Source organism: Bos mutus, chromosome 25 (assembly GCF_027580195.1).
Source record: "Bos mutus isolate GX-2022 chromosome 25, NWIPB_WYAK_1.1, whole genome shotgun sequence".
Classification (NCBI taxonomy): Eukaryota; Metazoa; Chordata; class Mammalia; order Artiodactyla; family Bovidae; genus Bos; species Bos mutus.
The window spans coordinates 2851546-2875708 of NC_091641.1; the positions used below are offsets into that span (position 1 = coordinate 2851546).

At 46.2% G+C, this 24163-nt stretch overlaps 1 protein-coding gene across 5 annotated transcripts in view; it reads left to right on the forward strand.

The window, feature by feature from the left end:
- The window catches only part of RNF216 (ring finger protein 216), a 120782-nt gene that overhangs the window by 87020 nt on the left and 9599 nt on the right, over positions 1-24163 (forward strand). For all 5 annotated transcript variants that reach the window (XM_070362781.1, XM_070362780.1, XM_005887323.3 and 2 more), the window contains 2 exons: positions 11309-11406; positions 18266-18488. In XM_070362781.1, coding sequence (XP_070218882.1) covers positions 11309-11406; positions 18266-18488 — 321 coding nt within the window. The remainder of the gene's footprint in view (positions 1-11308; positions 11407-18265; positions 18489-24163) is intronic.

Below are 24163 nucleotides of genomic sequence, written 5' to 3' on the forward strand. Positions count from 1 at the left end.
ATGGAATCTCCCCCAGAGAAGCCCGTTCTGCAGTAATGTTACCCAGAGCTGTTGCCTGGCCACACCCACATTTTAATTTCTACATTCAAAAATCAAAAGGTTCTTCTGTCTCAGATTATTTAATTTGAAGGATAGAGAGACATCTTCTAGGAGAGCTTGGCTTCTTGTAGAGGCATGATGTAATCCAGTAATTACAAGACATCACCAAAAGAATTAATGTTTGAATTTTGTTCATCGTTAAGAAAATTAGGCCCAGGCAGGCTGGACTTGTCTTGTTGGGGTGAGGGGTGGGCAGGAGGAACCTGTGATCTGACCTCAGGTGGTCACTGACCTTCCAGACCCCCTGGGAAGAGCCTGACTGTGATTTGAGTCCTAATCGCTCTGAACTAGAGGCTCTCACAGGCAGTGTGAAGACCCTTTCATTGGAAATGAAGAGAGATCTGTTTCCACATATTGAAGCTATAGGAGAAAATTGACCAAGAATATCTTATTTTAAATACATGCAGTACTTTCTCAAGCACCTTCTGCAGGCATTTGGCCATTAACTTCTTGGTAATAACCTATCTGTAAGTTTTGTGCATTAGGTTGGGGAAGGGTTTTAAGGAGCAAAGAAAAGAATGCAGTGGGAAAGGATAACCCATATCCTTAAGGCATAAACTTTGATGGACTAACTTGAAGTTGTCCCACATGTAACTTGACTTTGTCATAAAACTATCACCACATTTTGTGTAATTTTAAAGAAAAAGATGTGATAGAGTTCTTTGGAGAAGAGATCAGTTTACCTGGAGGTTTCATGTGCCTTTTCCCACGTAAAATGCAGAAGCCCCCAGAACAGGGTAGGCTAGCTACATTTGTAACTCTTTATGGAGAGGAATGTGCTTTGTCTGCCCACCATCATCTCTGTAATTTTTCATCCATTCAGCCCCTTGTGTATGTCAGACCTAGTGCAAGGCCCTAGAAATCTGAAGATAATTGAGACATAGTATGGAAGAAGATAGGCTCCTTTCAATTAGGAATTTCTGCTGGCCTAGTCACCAGTGGATCCCCGTGTGGCACATAGCAGGCACTCAGGGGATGACCTTTTTTGAATAGATGGACCCTCCACTCCAAGCCTGTCTGTAGTGATTAGCAGGGCATAGACTATGCCTTCAAGGAGTGCCTGACCTCTTGGAGATGTGATGTAATCAGATAATCACGAGGCACTATTAAAGGTGTTGTAATAGCCTTGGAGCCAAGGGCTCTGGGAGTACAGAGAAAAAGTACCAGCTTCTGACTGAGTCAGTTAGGTTTCCCGGAACCCCTAGTATTTGAAATGAGAGCTGATGAGTAGGTGTTGCCAGCAGAGAAAGGACACCTCGGCAGAGCTTTGCAAGGCTGAAGTGTCAGGCGTGGAGCCCTGGCAGGAGGCCAGCGTGCTAGCCTGAGTGCTGGCTCAGAACAGGCGTGCTCTGGACAGCTGCTTGTCTAAGCATCTCTCCTGCCCCGTCCTGCTTCCCCTCCTCCAGCAGATGCCCTTCGGCTGTGAGCTGCAGCGCCGCCTCTGCACACCTCCCCGCACTCCTGACCCTCACCTGGCTTTAGTTCCCCAGATGTTCCTTGTCTTCTGAAAGAGTGGACATTTTATCTGTTTGGTGGTCCGCCCACTCCCACCACCCCCCCCACCCCCAGAATGTAGATTCTAGGAGGGCAGGGACTTCGTTTGTTCACCGATGGCTTGCTGAGAACAGTGCTGATCCACGTGGCAGATCTCAGGCGAAGGAGGGAAAGGGGAGGTGTCCTTACCCCTCTCAGTGCAGAGTGCTCCAGAACAGCGTTGTGATGGTCATGGTCTCAGCCACAGTCAGCAGCAGGTCTTCACCAGTCCTGGTCCTGGCCACCTTTGGGGAAGTGAGTGGCAAGTATTTGTAAGGAAAGGCCCTGGGGCTGGTTGAGGGAAGGACCAGGTCGTTGGTAGTTGGTTCTGGTGTGGAAGGCTCGTGTGTGTACATCTAATGGGAATCTCAAGACACACTTTGAGACGTGAAGCTGGCGGAAAGCGGCAGGAGCAGCTGCTTCCTCACGTGTCCAGCCCGGGACTGCCCTGTGGTTCGCAGATTCCTGTCATTATTATTAAGAAACCATGTCCTCAGGTTTATTCCTAGTCCATCCTGCCTCTTCATGGGTCCTTCCCAGCTCCCCAGGAAACGGGGGAAGCAGGCATCCTGTGCAGCTGCAGCTGGGTGTCCACACCTCGGTGCCCTGATGCCCAGGGTTCTACATGACCTCGCTGACCCTTCCTCTGCGGTTTCCCCTACATAAGATGCCCATTGTAACCTCAGAGCTGGTCTCATACCCTCGTGCCCTTGGGTTTCCAGTGAGCAATGACCTGTTCTTGCTCACAACACCAAGCCAGGAGGCAGTGAGAGTAGAGTGGGAAGCACAAATGGGTTTGAGCAGACTTGAGTCCATAGCTCGATAACCTTATGAGCAAGTTAATTTGCCTCTCTTCTGTTTTCTCTTCCTTTTCTCATTTACTTAACCAAAAGAAAAAGGCGGGGGCGGATAATGGCCAAGTAGTATTGCTGTGAAGACTGAATAAAACGTGTATGTGAACAGCCTGTACCGGAAGATAAGTCTGAAACCTTGAGCCAGGGAAACTGAGTGGGATATCTGAGTTCGAGATGCTTTTTAAAGATGGTCCCTACCATATAGATGACATTTCAACAAGAAATGCATCTAAAGAGCCAAAGCTGAAAAAACAATCTCCTTTGTAAAGTCAAGTCCCTTTCTGAAATCATGTAGGGAAACTGGCCCTCTTATTCCTGATCAGAAATGATAGACATGTAGCCATTTGCCAGTCACAGATCAGCCTCACTGCTGCAGGCTGATCGCTGGCCCCACCGGGCTAAGGAACAAAGTTGCAGAGGGCTGTGGAAGAAGTTCAGAGAAGGCGATGGCACCCCACTCCAGTACTCTTGCCTGGAGAATCCCATGGACGGAGGAGCCTGGTGGGCTGCAGTCCATGGGGTCGCTAAGAGTCGGACACGACTGAGCGACTTCACTTTTCACTTTTCACTTTCCTGCATTGGAGAAGGAAATGGCACCCCACTCCAGTGTTCTTGCCTGGAGAATCCCAGGGACGGGGAGCCTGGGGGCTGGTGTCTATGGGGTCGCACAGAGCGGACACGACTGAAGTGACTTAGCAGCAGCAGCAGCAGTGGAAGAAGTTAGGCCCAGAACTGAATCCAGACTCTAGGGCTTGTTCTCCAAGTTGTTTATAGGGCCCTTGTCCTGTATGTGCTGGGCGGGGGTGGGGGGTGGAGTATGGGTCGGGGGTGTCCCTGCAGGGTCCTGCTGCCTAGCAAGGCATCCCTCCTGCCGCCATGAGCAGCCAGAATGGTCTTTTAAAAATGTAAATTAGATCATTGCGCTTCCCACCCATCAGCCTGGCTTTTCAAATGCCTCCCTCCTGCTTCAGCAACTGCACCAGGGTTGACCACTGTCCACTCTCAGCTCTCCCCCTTGGGCTCCAGCTAATGCCAGCTCCCTCTGCCCCGCAGATGAGACAGGCCGTCCCCCGCCCCCACGCCAGAGCCCTCACCCCTGCTCCTCCCTCTGCCTAGAGCACCCTTCCCCCAAATCCTCTCACTGTGTTCATCCCTGAGGGCTCGGCTTCAACACCATATCCTCAGAGAGGCTTCCCTCGTCCCTGGGCTGATTCTTAACTCTCCTGCTTTACAGCACCCAGTGCTTTTCCTCTAAAATGTTCCTACCACAGTTGTAGCTATATATCCTGTTCGTTTAATGTTTTCTTCACCAGAACATAAACCCCAAGAAGTCTGACTTGCTTATTGCTATATGCCCAGCATCTGATATAGCCCTTGACAAATGATAAAAATTCAGCAAATATTGAGAGTGAATAAATAAGCTAGTCTAAAATTAAACTTGTATTCTCACCTCTACCACCCACCCTCACTCAGATCTGCTTCTCCTTCTGCAACACTTGATCCAAGTCCATGTTTCCAGCAACCCAGTCCTGCAGACTCTTCCAGTTTCTGCTTAACTGTCTTCCTGCCTCTTGTCTCAGGCTCTTCAGTCTGTCAGAGCTTTTGGAAATGCAAGCCCAGGCACATTGCTGCCCTGTCTAGTTCCCTTCTTCCATGACTGTCCGAGCTCTAGAGCAGTAGATGTATGACTTTGTGATTGCTGTCTCTGTCGGGGGAAAAGAAATGTATACAGCAGAATTCCCTCCAGAGTGTGTGTTTATTTATTTATAAGTTGTGTGTTTGTACTACTGTTGTAACATACATTGCAAAATATAAATATAGAAAGTTTTAAAGGGTAGGATGAAATAAATACTTTTAAATAATTTTAGTTTAAAATTTGTTTTAATTTAATGATAAAAGCTTTCATGCTTATTAAAATATTAGCACATTGAATATGTTTGATAGTTGAAATGCTTGAGAGTCTGGTTCTACTTTTTTTTTTTTTTTAGCCGTGCAGTGCAGCTTATGGGATCTTAGTTCCCTGACCAGAGATTGAACCCATGGCCTCAAAAGTGAAAGCATGGGGTCCTAACCACTGGACTACCAGGGAAGTCCCTGGTTCACACATTTTACATACTTTAGGCTGTTGTAGCTGGGAAGGGCGACTCACTAAAAGATGTCAATCCAAAGGGATATTAGTTGCCTGTGTGTTCTCATCACTCATAATACTGGTTTTATTCAGTCCCATGAAGATGCCAGCTCCTCAGAGAATCCTTGTCTGACTTCGCCCCTCCCCCTACTCTGCCGTCTCTCACGTGCTTGTGTGTGTGCACACGCACACGTGTGTACACTATTGTACTTAGCTCCACTGTGCTGTACTTGGTTTGCTCATGTATCTAACTTCCTCGGCATCCTTACCATAGAGAAAATAGAACTTCGCAAATCCCCTTAGTGACAGGAAGGAAAGCCCACTGGTTGTGCCCGAGCTTTGACCTTGCCAAGCTTGATTGATTCCCAGGGTTCTAGCATCCATCTCATTGTCTGCTTTTCTGTCTTACTATGAAACTCTGACTGGATTTGGCTAGTATTATCCGTGTGTCACTTGGGTCTTGAGGTGGGGAGAACCAGTGACTTTGACAACTGGAAGACACATGTGGCCTGAATGCCCACAGCCCTGTGGCTTCTAGAGTATGCCGAGCATCTGTGAATGGCCACATGCCTGGGCCTCAGCTTTTGTTTAAGAGTTCTGAGGATTTACAGCCCCATCATTTTTGGAGTACCTGAGATGGCAGAGCAGAGACCTGGAATTCAGAGATTCTATTTGAATTGGCCACAGCCCCATGCCCCATATCTTATGCTTGCGACATCTCTCCCCAGGAGAGTAAGTCTGGAAGTTTCCCTGAAGGAACAATTCAGAAGTAAGGGAGCAGCTTATACTCTGTTCCGCTTCTGAGACAGAGCTGGAGTCAGGCAGGTAAGATGCAGAGTGACAAGGAACGCAGCAACTTGAGAGCAGGCCTGGGGCCAGGGCGAGCACAGAGCGCTGAGTGGTGACTTGGACCCTTGTCACCCTTGGTCTCCTCTCTCAGGTTCTTTGCCAGCAGCAGGAGGCCCTGCTACATGTAGATGATGACCTGGGACACCGTCTGCTACCTTTGAGAAAGCTGTTTCTATGAAGAAATGTCAGCTCCCTGACAGGGTCATCTGAAACTAAACGTGATCTTCTGCCTTACCCGTTAAACATTTAAGCAGCAGAAAATGGATGAACAGGAGCCATTGAGTGCTTTCTTTATAGTGCAGAGTTAAGACCTTAATGAATAGGCACATCACCTTGAGGCATCTTAAGCGCTAAAGGGCAGCATAAAAGCTTAACCAGAAATCTCCCTGATACCATGAGGAACACGGACTGGTAGCTGCTCCTTAACGAGGTAACCAGTATGTGCATGCCTTCCTCATCAAAAAGGAAGGAGCTGACTTTCCTGTGTGTTTTCGATGGTGATGAATTCAGCTGCTTCCTCCTGATCTGAAATGCACAAGGGTGATGGAGAGTCTCCCTGATTAGATTTGAGAGCCAGGATGTGCACATCCTGCGTGTTTTGAAGTTCCTTGTCGGCTGTGTACTCTGCCTTACAAATGGTCCTTGGGACTTTCATTAACCTTACTTTGAAGAATTGACTATCTTCACATTAGAAGTGTTCCAGAACATTCCTTCTAATACTGTTTAAGCATTTGTTGCATTTAGGAACAAAGCCTAGCTGTACTTCAGAGGATTACCTCTAAATAAAACGCACACTGTGCTTAGAAGAGAGGGTACGTTGTGAAGAAACATCAGAGAAAGCTCCAAATGTAAAATCCACCCAGCCTGCTGTTTGCTTGCCATATTTTAACTGTGGGTTTCTAGTCTCTTCAAAAGACATTTCGTTTTATTCGTTGAGACCCCTTGATCCCTTCAGTGAGAAGAACATGCCTGAAAATCCACACATGGACCCACAGAAGAGCCACTGTGATGTTGGAAGTGAGCAGTGGCTTCTCGGTGACCCCTCACTCACAGCTGACTCAGCTTGGCCGAGTCACCTTACTGTTGTGGACCTGTGCCTCACCTAGAAGGTGGGTTCTTCCCTGTGAAGAAGGTCCCATGAACTAATAACTGGGTCACCAGGAGTGCTGGAAAGCACACTCTGGATGCTATGCATTGTTTTCAAGCTGTTGTTCCTGGTGGGTGGCTACGCTGGTATTGTTTGAAGGTTAGGGTCTAGATACCAGCTCATCTGTTCTCCAGCAGTTGTTTATCCTCCAGTTTCCTAGAATAGTCAGACACAAGGTCTTTTAAAAATGGGTTTTGTGCTGCTTTATGTTTGGGTGTATAATAATGAAGTCACTACTGACTTAGTTTCTGTTTGCTGACAGATGTAGGTAGTAGACCAGACAGCATCAGGACCCTTTGGAAGCAACAACATTTAACAGACAATCTCTGACCAGCTCCTCTCAACCCCACCCCCACCCCATCCCGTTGATTGAAGCCTTTTTATGAGAAAGAGCTATTCAGGTTCTCAGTTCTTCATGCGGTCCATTCTGTTTCTTTTTAAAATTTTTTATGTTTCAATTAGGTAGTGCATTTATGTAATATATGATTCAAGGAGCCCACAGCCCACTTTCCAGCCACTCAGGATAATCAGTACTACCAGTTCTTGGGTATCCTTTCAGGCTGATTTTTGTATATCACTATATTCTCCCACCACCACCTTTTTTGATATAGAAATGCTATTACACAGAATTATCTTTTAAAATCAGCAACCTGCTTGTGTTACTTCCATGCTTGACACCTTTGACTCCTCCTAGCACTCTTAGGATAAAAATCAGACCAATAATCATGTCCTACAAAGTCTCACTTGACTTCACATTCCAGGATGTCTGGCTCTAGGTGAGTGACCACACCATGGTGATTATCTGGGTCGTGAAGCTCTTTTTTGTACAGTTCTTCTGTGTATTCTTGCCATCTCTTCTTAATATCTTCTGCTTCTGTTAGGTCCCTACCATTTCTGTCCCTTATCAAGCCCATCTTTGCATGAAATGTTCCCTTGGTATCTCTAATTTTCTTGAAGAGATCTCTAGTCTTTCCCATTTAGTTGTCCTCTGTTTCTTTGCATTGATCGCTGAGGAAGGCTTTCTTATCTTTATCTCTCCTTGCTATTCTTTGGAACTCTGCATTCAGATGTTTATATCTTTCCTTTTCTCCTTTGCTTTTCGCTTCTCTTCTTTTCACAGCTATTTGTAAGGCCTCCTCAGACAGCCATTTTGCTTTTTTGCATTTCTTTTCCATGGGAATGGTCTTGATCCCTGTCTCCTGTACAATGTCACAAACCTCCATCCATAGTTCATCAGGTACCCTGTCTATCAGATCTAGTCCCTTAAATCTATTTCTCACTTCCACTGTATAATCATAAGGGATTTGATTTAGGTCATACCTGAATGGTCTAGTGGTTTTCCTACTTTATTCAATTTAAGTCTGAATTTGGCAATAATGAGTTCATGATCTGAGCCACAGTCAGCTCCTGGTCTTGTTTTTGCTGACTGTATAGAGCTTCTCCATCTTTGGCTGCAAAGAATATAATCAGTCTGATTTCAGTGTTGACCATCTGGTGATGTCCATGGGTAGAGTCTTCTCTTGTGTTGTTGGAAGAGGGTGTTTGCTATGACCAATGCGTTCTCTTGGCAGAACTCTATTAGCCTTTGCCCTGCTTCATTCCGTACTCCGAGGCCAAATTTGCCCGTTACTACAAGTGTTTCTTGACTTCCTACTTTTGCATTCCAGTCCCCTATAATGAAAAGGACATCTTTTTTGGGTGTTAGTTCTAAAAGGTCTTGTAGGTCTTCATAGAACCGTTCAACTTCAGCTTCTTCAGCATTTCTGGTTGGGGCATAGGCTTAGATTACCGTGATATTGAATGGTTTGCCTTGGAAATGAATAGAGATCATTCTGTCATTTTTGAGATTGCATCCAATCTCTGACTCTTTTGTTAACCATGATGGCTACTCCATTTCTTCTACGGGATTCCTGCCCATAGTAGTAGATATAATGGTCATCTGAGTTAAATTCACCCATTCCAGTCCATTTTAGTTTGCTGATTCCTAAGAATGTTGACGTTCATGCTTGCCATCTCCTGTTTGACCACTTCCAATTTGCCTTGATTCATGGACCTAACATTCCAAATTCCTATGCAATATTGCTCTTTACAGCATCGGACCTTGCTAGAACTATCACCAGTCACATCCACAGCTGGGTATTGTTTTTGTTTGGCTCCATCCCTTCATTCTTCCTGGAGTTATTTCTCCACTGATCTCCAGTAGCATATTGGGCACCTACCAACCTGGGGAGTTCCTCTTTCAGTATCCTATTGTTTTGCCTTGTCATACTGTTCAGTATGACAAGGCAGAAGCATCACTACGAACAAAGCTACTGGAGGTGATGGAATTCCAGTTGAGCTCTTTCAAATCCTGAAAGATGATGCTGTGAAAGTACTGCACTCAATATGCCACCAAATTTGGAAAACTCAGCAGTGGCCACAGGACTGGAAAAGGTCAGTTTTCATTTCAATCCCAAAGAAAGGCAATGGCAAAGAATGCTCAAACTACTGCACAATTGAACTCATCTCACATGCTAGTAAAGTAATGCTCAAAATTCTCCAAGCCAGGCTTCAGCAATAATGTGAACCGTGCACTTCCTGATGTTCAAGCTGGTTTTAGAAAAGGCAGAGGAACCAGAGATCAAATTGCCAACATCTGCTGGATCATCAAAAAAGCAAGAGAGTTCCAGAAAAACATCTATTTCTGCTTCATTGACTATGCCAAAGCCTTTGACTGTGTGGATCACAATAAACTGTGGACAATTCTGAAAGAGATGGGAATACCAGACCACCTGACCTGCCTCTTGAGAAGCCTATATGCAGGTCAGGAAGCAACAGTTAGAACTGGACATGGAACAACAGACTGGTTCCAAATAGGATAAGGAGTACATCAAGGCTGTATATTGTCACCCTGTTTATTTAACTTATATGCAGAGTACATCATGAGAAACACTAGGCTTGAAGAAGCACAAGCTGGAATCAAGATTGCCGGGAGAAATATCAGTAACCTCAGATATGCAGATAACACCACCCGTATGGCAGAAGGTGAAGAGGAACTCAAAAGCCTCTTGATGAAAGTGAAAGAGGAGAGTGAAAAAATTGGCTTAAAGCTCAACATTCAGAAAACTAAGATCATGGCATCCAGCCCCATCACTTCATGGGAAATAGATGGGGAAACAGTGGAAACAGTGTCAGACTTTATTTTGGGGGGTTCCAAAATCACTGCAGATGGTGATTGCAGCCATGAAATTAAAAGACACTTACTCCTTGGAAGGAAAGTTATGACCAACCTAGATAGCATATTGAAAAGCAGAGACATTACTTTGCCAACAAAGGTCCATCTAGTCAAGGCTTTGGTTTTTCCTGTGGTCATGTATGGATGTGAGAGTTGGACTGTGAAGAAAGCTGAGCACTGAAGAATTGATGCTTTTAAACTGTGGTGTTGAGAGTCCCTTGGACTCCAAGGAGGTCCAACGAGTCCATCCTAAAGGAGATCAGTCCTGGGTGTTCATTGGAAGGAATGATGCTAAAGCTGAAACCAATACTTTGGCCACCTCATGCGAAGAGTTGACTCATTGGAAAAGACTCTGATGCTGGGAGGGATTGGGGGCAGGAGGAGAACGGGACGACAGAGGATGAGATGGCTGGATGGCATCACCGACTTGATGGACGTGACTTAAGAGTAAACTCTGGGAGTTGGTGATGGACAGGGAGGCCTGGCGTGCTGCAATTCATGGGGTTGCAAAGAGTTGGACGCGACTGAGCAACTGAACTGAACTGGCAAAGCCTCACACAGACAGGCTTCAGTGGGCCTCGCCAGGCCTATTTTCAGTATCTGCAGTCCAGCTACAGGGACCAAACTTACCCAACTTCCTCTGCCAGCATCTTTCTCTTACTGTTCCTCTGTCTGGAATGCTATTCTCCTTTTGCTTTCTTTGACTCATCTTCCTAATCTCAGGCTCCACTTCCTCAAGCCTTCACTGGCCCCCAGGCCAAACAAAGCTGATAACACCATCTTTTCCTTCATTGTACTTATTACGGTGGTGATTTCCATTTATGGAAATTACATTTGATTCATGTTTCTTTAAATTCTTGTTGTTGATGTAAGATAGTTTCCAGTGTATATGAGAATATTTTGTAAACTGTGATGGGTCCTCAAATAAAAAGTAATACTTTTTAAAATTTTTATTTATAAATGAAGTTATGCTATGGAGGATGATAGCCATGTTTTTTGAGTGAGGGGTGGCTGAGGGGATGTCTCCCTTAACGACCCCTAGTGATCCTAATCTAGGTTGTCCTTCGGTTCAGTTTTAACACAAGTAGTGTCTGCCAGACCAATGCTGGAATAGTGGGTGGAACCAGCCCTCAAACAGCTCACAGCATTTTAATTTTAAAAGCCCAAGACCACATAAATCTATCCTTTTAGATTTATGTTTTTTTCAAGCGACTCTTGGAATTTTTAGAAAGCCTTATACAAATTGGGTGATGGGAGCAGTGTTGTATTTTGATCTAAAGAGAGAGAAATTTCCTCATGGTTCCTTCTAATGATTCTTCTTCTGTTGAGAGATGTCTTAAGAAATATCCCTGCTGAAAGGGAGAGCGATCCTCCAAAAGAATTCAAGACAAGTGAAGCTTGTTTCACATTCCCTGTTGTTGAATGGAAACTTATATGGTATCTCTTCACCAAGAGCTGTCTTTGTGTCTCTCCTTTATCCCCAGGAAACCTGTAGGAAGTGTCAAGGACTCTGGAAAGAGCACAACGGCCTCACTTGTGAGGAGCTGGCTGAAAAAGATGACATCAAGTACCGAACATCTATGTGAGTAACATGGTTTGGGGAGCCTACTGACTGATTCTCAACTCCCCCATTAACCTGTCTTTGTGGGGGGGGGGGCATGGGGGGCAGTAAATGCTGTGTGAAAAAACAGGCTCTCAAGCTACTTCAGTCTAGAATAAGCTCAAGGGGGCAACCTAACCCCATTACAACCTCTAGAATGCAACATAATGCCGTCAGTCAGAACCATTGCTGTATAGTGCTCCTTATGTATCTGGGCACTTTACAGATACTAACTTTATAAATGCATTGACTTACGTAATACAGATGTCTGTTTCTCTCTCATAATAGTCCAGCCCTGCCAGGCCGATAGAGCGCATCTGTCCCATGAGGTCATTCAAAAACCTCGTTCTCTTTATCTCATCACTTCGTCATTCCCTAGAGGAGTGTTCTCACCTCCATGGTTGTGACTAAGTTGCAACCATATTTGCACTCCAGCCCATAGGAGAGGAGAGAGACAGAAACATTATTTCTGCTCATACCCTGTTGCTCTAGACTGAGCCGCATGCTCACAGTCGGGCCCCAAGGCAGACTCCATATGTAGTCTCTAGCTGGCTGATTTTTTGGTCCAGCTTAAATTTGAAGGGTAAGGAGTGGGTTTTGTAACCAAGAAAATGAAGGGGGAAATGGCTGTTTAGGGCAGTTAACAATCTCCAAGTCTCCACCAGAGATGGGTACTGTTATGGCTTAAAGCTCAACATTCAAAAAACGAAGATCATGGCATCTAGTCCCATCACTTCATGGGAAATAGATGGGGAAACAGTGGAAACAGTGTCAGACTTTATTTTGGGGGGTTCCAAAATCACTGCAGATGGTGATTGCAGCCATGAAACTAAAAGACGCTTACTCCTTGGAAGGAAAGTTATGACCAACCTAGATAGCATATTGAAAAGCAGAGACGTTACTTTGCCAACAAAGGTCCGTCTAGTCAAGGCTATGGTTTTTCCAGTGGTCATGTATGGATGTGAGAGTTGGACTGTGAAGAAGGCTGAGCGCCGAAGAATTGATGCTTTTGAACTGTGGTGTTGGAGAAGACTCTTGAGAGTCCCTTGGACTGCAAGGAAATCCAACCAGTCCATTCTGAAGGAGATCAGCCCTGGGATTTCTTTGGAAGGAATGACGCTAAAGCTGAAACTCCAGTACTTTGGCCACCTCATGTGAAGAGTTGACTCATTGGAAAAGACTCTGATGCTGGGAGGGATTGGGGGCAGGAGGAGAAGGGGACGACAGAGGATGAGATGGCTGGATGGCATCACTGACTCGATGGACGTGAGTCTGAGTGAACTCCGGGAGTTGGTGATGGACAGGGAGGCCTGGCGTGCTGTGATTCATGGGGCGCAGAGAGTCGGACACGACTGAGCAACTTATCTGATTTGATCTGATCCTCATTTTACGAATGACAACAGCTGAGGCACAGAGAGCCCAAGTAAACACGCTTACGCAGCAGTGACTGGCAGAGCAGGAACTGGAATCCAGGCAAGGAGCTCCCTGGCTTTGCTGTTTGCCACAAGTTTAGTGGGTGGAATAATGTTCCTCAGAAGTGTCCCATGTCTCCCTAATTTGTAAAATCTGTAAACCTGTGGATATGTTACCTTACATGGCAAAAGGGACTTTCCAAATGTAAGGTTATTGAACTTGAAATTGAGAAGAATATCCTGAAGTATCCAGGTGACTGGATACAGTTCTTTGAGGGTATAGGACTGAGGTTCTCATTTTCTCAGCAGCAGTGAATAGAAGGTTATTCTCTGCTTCTGGAAGCTCTCACATTCCTTGGCTCATGGCCTTCTTCCTCTGTCTTCAAAGCCAGCCAAGGGCGGTGGAATTCTTCTCATGTCTCTCTGATTCTTTTGTCCATCTTTCCATCTTTGTCTGACCAGTGATAAACTTACTCTGCTCTTAAGGAGTCATGTGATCAGATTGGGGTTACCTGTAGTTAAGAGCCTGGAGCAAAGTTTTAAATTTTTCTGTGCCTAAAAATTTCCTTATCTGTTGACCAGTGCAAATTCAGTGCATGAAGCAAGCACCCAAAGCCAGTGCTCTGGGACAACCCAGAGGGATGGGACGGGGTGGGGAGTTCAGGATGCGGGACACATGTATACCTGTGGCCGATGCATGTTGATGTGTGGCTAAAACCACCACAGTATGGTAAAGTAATTATCCTCCAATTAAATTAAGTTTAAAAATTTTCTTACCTGTAAGGTATAGAGCATAATCATACCTACTTGTAGAGTTGTGCAGATTAAAGCGTCCATGATGGATGGTGCCACATGATGTTTTCCATAAGTATTAGCTCTTTGTTGTTGTTTTTTAAGTAGAAGGCCCTGATTTATAAATTTGACAAAGCACATAAACAGACAGCTTCTTGCATTCAAGGCCTGCTCAGGCCTGGTTGTATGTATTCTGCTTGCACTTGGTGATGGAGTTTTGCCCAGCTCAATAAATTGGTTCTTGATGGCCCCCTGATCGGGCATTTGAACTACTCCAAGACTCAGTCACAGACCCAGAGATGTTTCTTAGAGTTGGTTACTTTTTGTTTGGTCCCACTGTGTGGCTTTTGGGATCTTAGTTCCCCAACCAGTGATCACCCAGGCTCCCACAGTAAAAGTACCAAGTCCTAACCTCTGGACCACCAGAGAGTTCCCAGAGTTGGTTACTTTTTGAAAGCATAACCCCTATTCTGACTTTCCTTTCAATTCCTGCTACCAGCTCCATTCAGCATGTTAGTCTGCTATAGACACTTGGAATGTAGCTTGGAAGGCTTCTCTTGGTTTAGGCACTGCTTAAACCTGGCCTTTTGTCTCAGGAGTAAGTGGATCAGAACCACATATCCAGATGTGATACATGTTAATTCCAAAATGCAGAAAGGCCTCCCAGATGTCTGACTTCTTTCTTCATGGTGGGAATACAAAATACAGCAATGTGTGGTTAGCTTTGGGAGGAATAATAGCCTGATAGATACACACTTGACCTCCAGACCACCAGAGATTCATAGAAATTAGAGATATCTGTATTTTTAAGGGATTTATCTCCCATTTTCTGGCATGCATATACCATATTAAAGTAAACTAGAGTGCCTGCTGCTTCCTGTTCCCTGGGTTCTAGTTGCATGTCATTAGAATGGTGGTCTAGTGTGTTACCTGTTGGGTGACAGATGATCAAGGTTCTTACCAACTGCTTCTGGTGTTCTCGGCTTATTGGACAGAAAATAAAAGCATTTTCCGGATCAATAGCTGCATACCAGTTGCCAGAGGTTCTGTTTGTTTGCTCTGGTGACATCTGGAACAGCAGCTGCAGTGAGAGCTATTACCTGGTCAGGCCTGTGCAGTGTTCTCCAGGACCCGTTCCTCGGTACAGGCCAGTCAGAGGAGTAAAGGAGATATGTTGGGAATCAACAGCCCTATGTCTTTGAAGCTTTTGATGGTGGCGCCAGTCTCAAAGATGGTCACAGGAATCTGGTGTCGCCTTTTGTGGGGAAAGGGTGCTCCAGGGGCTTCTACTTCTCTGCCACCCGCCCCCCATAGCCGTTACGCCAGGGACCAGAGACCCAAGGGACCCCAGTCGCCTACTGTCAGAAGTAAGAAACAGCAGGGTGCACACAGGGCGTAATGAGCGGTTTATTGCTGAGTCATAAGATACAGCATAGTAAGTGGCATGAGGTGAGGCAGGTGCTCCAGCAAAACTTGTACAAAAGTGTTGGTAGCAGCACTCTTGGTGTTAGCCAAATGAAGGAAGCAGCCCAGATGTCCAACTGATGAATGGCCAACCAAGTGTATTATAGCCATAGAGTAGAGTATTATTCCGGAGAAGGCAATGGCACCCCACTCCAGTACTCTTGCCTGGAAAATCCCATGGACGGAGGAGCCTGGCAGGCTGCAGTCCATGGGGTCGAGAAGAGTCAGACAGGACTGAGCGACTTCACTTTCACTTTTCACGTTCATGCATTGGAGAAGGAAACGGCAACCCACTGCAGAGAATCCCAGGGACGGGGGAGCCTGGTGGGCTGCCGTCTATGGGGTCGCACAGAGTCCGACACAACTGAAGTGACTTAGCAGCAGCAGCAGCAGAATATTATTCAGCCATAGAAAGGGAGCGAAGATACTTGGCTACACCATGGATGAGCTTTCAAAACAGGCTAAGTGGAAGAAGCCAGTCTCAGAACGCCACATCTTAACGTGATTCCATGTATATAAAGTACTCATAGGCATCCGAATATTTGCCTCTGTGCAGAATAGGCAAACCCACTGGAGACAGAAAGCACATTAATGGTTGCAGTGGAAAGGGGGTTGGGAAGAGTGACTGCTCCATAGGTCCCGAGCTTCCTTGGGGGATAATGAAAGTGTTCTGGAACCAGAGAAGGGTGATGGGTGTGCAACACTGGGAGTATACTGGATGTCCTTGAATTGTATACCTTAAACTGGATAAAATGGTTAATTTTTTGTCACGTCATCACCAAAAAAATACATACACATGCTCATGAAGCAAAGCCATTTAAGATTTCAAATAGCATGTGCCACAAGGAATAGACAGTGCCCAGAAGGTGCTCCCAGTGTTTTTCGGTAGTGGTGAGAACAGATAAGCAAGGGATCGTGGACTCTTGATTGGCTGTGTAGAGCGGGGCAGTGGGCCTTCCTGTTTGGACACAAGGTCAGCACACACAGCTGCAGCTCAGGCCTCACTTCCTTTCCTGCAAACGATCACATCCTGTGGGCCTGTTTGCTTCCTGCCTAGTTTAGAATTGACTTGCCAAATCACCCTCCTCCCAAAAAAGCCAACTGTGATTTCTCCCCAGTGCCATTTTGCACTTTCACATTACTGGATAGGTGGTCACTACATCTCTTAAGAGCAGTCCTTTTTTGGGACAAGGTCATTCCGGTCGCATCTAGTACTATTGTTTCGCAGAAACGGATTTGAATAAATACTCCTGCAGTGTGAACAGCTGTTTGAACATCACAACAATGTTGAGTTGTATGTGTTCTCTATATTCCTCCATCCATTTAGAACTGCCTTGACTTCCCCCCACCACCACACCCAGTATTATTTCACATTGATGACTCACAGCTTGGTGACAGACCAGGCCTGTGCTTTCTTCCTAGAAAGGATAGTGTACTCTTGAGCCACTGCTCTCCCACACTACAGCCTGAGGAGCTGCCCAGGTAAGAAGTGAGCCAGTCCCAGGCCGCTAGAGCGCAGCGGCTTAAGGCCAGCCCGCAGTCTCCAGGGTGTGCTTACACAGAAAGCTCCTGCTTTGTAGAAAATTGCAGTTGTGTTGTGGTCACAGCTTTTCAGATGGCAGACCTTTTCATCAGAACCTTGTGAGTCTTACCATGGAGGATTGAGAAATGTGTTCACAGTTGCTGAGCTCACTGAAATCGTGAACATGTATACAATGTTGACAGTAATAAATTCATTTTTTAAAAACCTTGTCTCCTTGACCTTGTTTCCTGTTCAGCAAAACTGAGAACTCATTTGTTCTTCTGTAACTTGAACTGGATTTAAATTCTTTCAAGCCAGAATTCTGCCTTCATTTTGGACCATTCAGAAATTAGACCTCAGTGAATAGCAGCCAGTTTCCTAATGCATTTTTTTCTTTGTTTAAACACATGATCTGGCTTTTGAGGAGCATACCACAATAGTCTTCTGAACATCGGTGTTTAAAAACGCTTGCCTGCCCCATGCTCACCTGGCTGCTGCTCCTTATTAGCAGAAAAACGGGGAGTGATGGAAGGGAGAAGGTTGCATTGTCTTAGCTCTGGGAGGGAGAGAGTGGATCAGAACTCATCCCCAGACAGTTATGGTCCTTACACTGAGGCAGTTCCCTGGTTACCACTCTGGGTTCGTACTTGGAGAGGAGAGATGTGCTCGAGCAGCGGGATGAGTCCTTCAGGGCTGTGCACCCTTGGGCTCCTTCGTGCCCTTCTTGGTCTCAGCAGGGACACCTTTGGCTCCTTCCCATCAGGACTGTAATTCTTCATGCCAGCTGGGTACAGGCAGCACAGCCTCTGCCCTCTACCTTCAGGAATTCAGTGCAGCAGAGGAAGACAGACACATGAGCATTACAGGCAAAGTTGGCACGTGTTATTTTAGAGTTAGGAACAGCACCGTAAGAAATAACTAATTCAGCAGTGCCAGCTATTGAAAAAGAGCCAAGACCTGTCATTTTGACTGTAGATAACAGTTAAAGTGCCTCTGAAAGCAAGTAGCCTCCCCACAAGCTTCGCATTGGCCAGGATTGAGTCATATGCATGCCCATCGCCTAGCTGCAAGGGACCTGGGAATATAGGATTCCAACATGCCAGTTTGTCAGAGGAGGCGGGCTCTGCCAACAGGAGGAAGCCATAAAGTGGCTATTGGCTGGCCCCCAGGTATGTCTACCCTGGCCCAATGTCAGGTATTTAAAAATACAAGGTGTGTATAACTAAGGTTTACTGGCTCTCCATTATCCAGCTTTGTGTATATAAAAAACATTCTTTAGGAAGACCCTGAGTTTTTTTCTATTTTAAGCCTGTTAGGGACGCCTGTAATAAACAGAATAATCATCCTCCAAACACCCAGTACCAGGCACTGTGCCCCGGGTGCTTTGTTCTTATCTGTGATCCTCTTTCAGAACACTATAAAAACAAGGAAACTGAGTCTCCAAGCAGTTAAATAATTTACTCAGGGTCATCCAACTGAAAAAGCGAAGCCAGTTCTGAGACTCCAAAACGTAGATTCTTTTCACCCTTTGCATGTCACCAGAAGAGCCAAGCAGTCATTATCTATGAAAAGAAATACTTTAACAGCCATATTTTTCTTTCATCTTTGCTGCTCTCTCCAATCATGTTTCTTCCTTTTTTTTTTTTTTAAGTGAAGAAAAAATGACTGCTGCCCGCATTAGGAAATGCCACAAGTGTGGGACCAGCCTCATCAAATCTGAAGGCTGCAACCGCATGTCCTGCCGCTGCGGTGCCCAGATGTGCTACCTCTGCCGCGTGTCCATCAATGGCTACGACCACTTCTGCCAGCACCCTCGCTCCCCAGGAGCCCCCTGCCAGGAGTGTTCCCGATGCTCTCTCTGGACCGACCCCACTGTAAGTGAACAAACGGCTGCCTGTCACTTTGTAGGGGGCAAGTATCAATACTGTGATACAACAAAAAGAGGTCTTACACATACCTAGTGCATTTTGACCCCTGAAAAGATAGGGAACTGCACAGACTGATAACAATACCTGAAAACTGAAAAAGTAGCTAAAAGCTACTCTGCAGAGAGCAGCACTCCCCTATAGTTCATAAGCAAGTTCTTTTGATCCTTTACAGAATAGACTTTCATATGCCATTCAAAATATTTTTGAGCATAGAAAAATAAGGAATGTTTTACATGTATTTGTATAAAGCCAGCCAAATGCTGATACCAAAACCTCTCAGAGGTAACCCTGAAAAAGAAAGCTACAGGTTTATCTCACTTATGAATATAAATAAAATGTCACCAAATAGAAACCATGACCAGGAAAGATTGTTTCAGATGTTCAGAAATGGTTCAGTATTAATAGCTATTGATGATAGTTTACTATATGATACCTTTGGATGATAAAAAGACAAATGCAGTCGGCCTTCATATCTATAGGTTCTACATCTGTGGATTCAACAAACATGTATCGAAAATATTCAAGGAAAAAAAAATTCCAGAAAGTTCCAAAAAGCAAAATTTGAATTTGCCACGTGCCAGCAACTATTTATATAGCATTTACCTTGTATAAAGTGCTTCCCTAATAGCTCAGTTGGTAAAGAATCCACCTGTAATGCAGGAGACCCTGGTTCAATTGCTGGGTTTGAAAGATCTGCTGGAGAAGGGATAGAATACCCACTCCATTATACTTGGGCTTCCCTTCTGGCTCAGCTGGTAAAGAATCCACCTGCAGTGTAGGAGACCTGGGTTGGGAAGGTCCCTTGGAGAAGGGAAAGGCAATTACCTATAATTTTGAAAATGAGACTTAATTTTTACTATGAAGCTGCACTAATCAAAGTCATGTAGACTAATGCAGGAATAGGCAGATAGATCAAAGGGAGACAGCAGAGACAGGAATAGCCCCAGGAGAATTTGAAGTGATAAAAGTTTCAGTCAGATCCTTACAGAAATGATAGATTCATCCATTCTTTCATTTGTAACCACTCAGTACTGCTAGGACTAGTCTCCATGGAGTTTACAGTCTTATTAAGTTTAAAACGAAACCCCTTCCCGTGGTTGGTGCAGTGCAGGAAGAGTCATAGAGTGATGTGGCAGAGAGTGTCAGAAGCAGGAGCAGGAAGTCATCTCGGCAGACCTCTCTGAGAGGCAGCGTCTGCAGTGAGACCTGCACGCAAGCCAAAGAAGTCAAACAAAGCCAGCCTGTTGTGGAACAGAGAAGGCCAGTGTGGCTTGCAGGTGGTGAACGAGGGGAGGAAGGTGAGAGAGGTGGGCGCTGAAGCAGCCCGCGGGTCTCACCGAGTGGCTGGCGGGAGCTGTCACAGGCCCGAAGGACACAAGTGACTCGGCCTAGTTTAAGTGGTAAAGGTCGTGCTGGCTGCTCTGTGGAGAGGGAAACATCCAGTAGCTGTTTGGAGGGCACTGGGCAAGCCATCTGAAGATGCTCCAAGGACACAGGAGAGATGACTTACAGTCTCGGAGAAGGCAAGGTCCTTCTTAGCACTGCCTCAAGGCCAGGCTGAGAAACACAAATCCTCTTTGGCAAAAGACACCATAAACAAAGGTAAAGATAAATGAAAAACTGGAGGAAATAGTTGTCACACATAAATTATGTAGATACATATATTGTTAATATGTAAAGAGTAATATGACTGAGTTAGAAATCAGTAAATATCCCTATAGTAATAAGGATCAGTTTGGATGTGGGTAAGAGAAAGCCCAGAAATAACAGTGGCTTAGACATGACAGATGTTTCTCTCTCCCTCCTGTCTAAGTACAGTGGTGAATAGCCCAATACGGTATATAGCTGTAGAAAGTGATGCCATGTATCTATATATAACATGGAGAGAGGGAGAGAGAAAAACGTGGAAAGACTTACATGAACACACATAGCGAGTAGATGGGGTCACAGACCCAAGTTAGCCCCGGGGCAAGTACGTAACTGACGGTGAATGTTGAGCAGGCCAGGACTACGGGACAGCAGGATGTGGGGAATGGGGCGTGCGGAGAGATGGGCACCAAAGATTGACCATCAGTCCAAATCTAAAACACTGTTCAAGCTAGGACTGTATAAGTCAGAGATAAAAGACTTGTTAGCCCCTGGTGTAGAACATCTCCACCAGCTCTAGTAAGAAAAGGTGCTGGGGTGTTGGGCCAGCCCCTGCTGGAAGCCACAGGCAGGCCAGGCAGGCGGCCTCGTCCTCAGAGCTCCCCACAGGCTCAGAAAAGCACTGAGTTCTCTTGAAAATCCCGTGTCCGCACAGCAGGAATAGTCTCCTTCCCGGGTGGAAAACCAGGCTGAGGAACCCAGGAGCCACTCTCACTCCACAGCCCCGTGACCCAGCAAGACCCTTAGCAAGCCTACCCTCCTGTCGCTGAGAAAGTAATCGACCTAAGGGTGACTTTGGAGCTAGACAGTCACCCTCCTGTTGCTGGTTGAGTGGGGGGAGGTGCAGGCACAGTGGGATGCTCTGTGCAGTGCTCTCCAGGGGGCCCCACGCTGCCTTGTAGCAAAACTCCCCGCCCCAGACCTGGCCGTTGGCTGACTTGCTTCCTGGGTCCCAGCCAGCCAGCAGCTGGGTGCCTGCTCATCTCTAGGAACTTGGTGAAGAAATCGGGTCTTTTTCTTCAGCTGGAGCTCCTAGGAAGCATTTCCTAGGCTGCTCTCCTCTCCGGAAACAAAGAGCAGTGTGGGAGTGGCCATGTGCAGGAGGGTGAGCGGCAGGCAGTCTGGCCTCCTCTCAGCCCTGCTTTCCTTTCTGCTCCTTCTCATTCTTCCTTCTCCCGCCACCTCTTTTCTTCCCACACGTGGAGTTGATTATAAAGGTTTCCTTCTGTTGCCTTGTTCGGCCCACAGATGCAACTTCCCTGTGTTTTCTTGTTGAACTGTCGTCTTCTATCCTGAGAAAGGTTCTGTATTTGCTCAAAGTATAAAGTTCGAAAGGAAGGTCAGGCCAACATAAATCCCTGCGATTTCCTCGGGCAGCCACAGCCAGAGATTTTGTTCCACTTGTCCTGTTCCCATCAAAACTGGGATCAGCCCCGTCTCCTTGATTCTCACCAGGAGACCGATTGAATTCCAACCGAGCATCTGTTGGGGCTTCTGGGAACACAAAGCCATTCAGAAGTCCAGGGAAACAAAGCATGCCCTGTCATCCACCCTTCTCTCTGGCTTAATTAACCAGCAAGGCCAGGAAGAATCTCTCGTTTGTCCGTGAGGGAGTTATCCCTTCGTGGTTTGGAGGGAAGTTGAGTTTCTGTCCTTAATGACTGCGGATTGCTTGGGAACTGAACTAACTCCATATTAGAGAGCTGTCAGTTATCTGTTAGTTGTTGAAAATAAGCTCAAAACATTCAACCAAGAGTCTTGTAAAACAAGATGTCTTTTTAGGAAGGAAAAAAGTAACAGAAGCAAGCCAGTCACGACAAACTACAGTTTTCTAGTTTAGGGGTCAGAATGCACAGACAGATCACAACCTGTGAATGAACAGACATTATTTTGCAGTGGGGGATGGGTTGCCCTGGGACTTTACTGGACCCAAATGAGCTTTTTTCTTGTCCGTGAGTGGTAACCTAGTGGGGTTAACGAGTTACACCTTACTGTTACTAGAAGCTGTGTTCAGAGCAGTCACCTAGCAGGCTGGATTCTAGAAGTGGGACAAAATTCATAAGAGCATTTTCTCTTTAAATACAAAACAAAGTTGGTTTTATCTTGGGTTTTGGCTACCAGAAACTGCACAGAATTGTTCTCTACAACTTCTTTGTTTTTTAAATATAAGAATTTGAGGCATGTTCAGTTCAAATAAAACCCTAGGGCTTTTACAACCAGTTTACAATTTGGCACCATTATCGCCTAGCCATTTGGTCAGGAGACTTATTTATTTTTCCTAAACCTGCAGTGGATTGAACCTGACGTTAATATGTGTTAATATATTTAATTCTGTGACTATGCTCTAAGGCAGCTGTATCATCCCAGTTGTATAAATGTAGAAACTTGCAGAAGATTATGTCAGTAAAATGTGGCATGGGGAAACCCGGTGGTTAGCGCTCCATACTCCCACTGCCAAGGGCCCAGCTTCACTCCATGGTTGGGGAATGAAGATCTTGGAAGCTGCGTGGTGCAGCCAGACTTAAAAAACAAACAAAAAAAAAATTGGCCCGTGTTGATCTCAGGTCTTCTATTCTCTCCACATCTTAAACAAAGCTACCCACCGGCCCTCTGCCCTCAGTTGGCTCCAGTACCGTCCAGCCTGGACCAGCATCTGCCTTCCTGATGGGTCAGGGGCACTGAGGGCACTGGGCTTCTTTGAGACTCTTGTTTGAGTGGCCTGGGGAAAGAAGAGGAGGGGAAAGTATTTCAGAGGATCAGGGAGCGAAAGGTGGAGACCCTTTTAGAGAATATCTTCAGAAAGATACTCCAGACTTCAAGTCGGTAACTAATTGTTAGTTTCAGTGTTTTTTCCCTGAACTTTTAAAATGTACCTTCTGTAGAAGAAACAAGATGGTAAGGTGAACCTCCTGTCTAAATACAATGGCTTCTATCACAGCATGGGGGCGGGACCACTTTCTTATCCTACAAATGAGGAACAGGATTCAAGTCACTTGGTAAAACCAGGATGCAAGCCCAGGTCTTCAGGCAGATGTTAGCTCCTTCCAGTCCTAAAGTCTCCGCAGTCCCGCGCGAGGTCACAAGTATAGGAGCTGGCCAGGAGCGGCCCACGGGTCCCTGAGCCCAGTGAAGAGGCAGGCCTGCATAGAGGGGCAGGCCCTCACCGAGCAAGCTGCAGATGCAGAAAGGGGCCTCGACAGTGTGCCCAGTCAGTTCAGATGTGACTCAAGGACGGCACCAAGGAGGCAAGCAGTGTGGCTCAGTCCATTCGACATGGCCTGTGGGCCTGTGTGACGTTCAGCACACACCAGCGGGCCCCAGGCTGCGTCCTGGAGCCTGACAGGAGTCACAGCGTGGCCACCTTCCATGCGCCTCCAGGTTCCAGCCAGGGAGTGTCGACAGAAAGGTTTGGGTTCCAGGCCCCTGTGCCCCAAGGAGTCTTCACAGAACCAGCCAAGAGCCGTCCAGCCTGCGCTCCTCCCCGGCGCCCCTTCGTTGCCTCTCCAGACCCCAGCTGCACAGCACGTGCTGCCCCGGCCGCAGTGCACCCTCCTCCCCCAGTTTCCTGTTGTGGGGGGACAGCTGGCGCTGGGGGGTTAGGGTCTGGTGTTGCTTGGCGAGCTGCAGCCGATCTGGGAATAATTTGAAACTAAATCCTCAGCTCTTTGGAAGCCTTTTATGAAATCATTGCAAGTTTATTAACAACAGCTGTGGCCACACATGACCTAGATCCCAGCCCCAACCCCACTCCCAAAATGGCAGCAGTTGACTTGCAATTCTCAGTCCCCTCTTTAAGGGGAAAAAAGTGAAGAAGAAAAGTCACCACCCTCCCTTCGTGGTCACAGGAGGCTGGCAGCAGGCAAGTGGGTGGCCAGCCCTGGTGCCCAGACATGTTGAAGGAAACAGGCTCAAAAGAACGTTTAAAAGCTTCACAAGAACAGCTACACACTAAGTGCTCAGACATCTGTTTCACG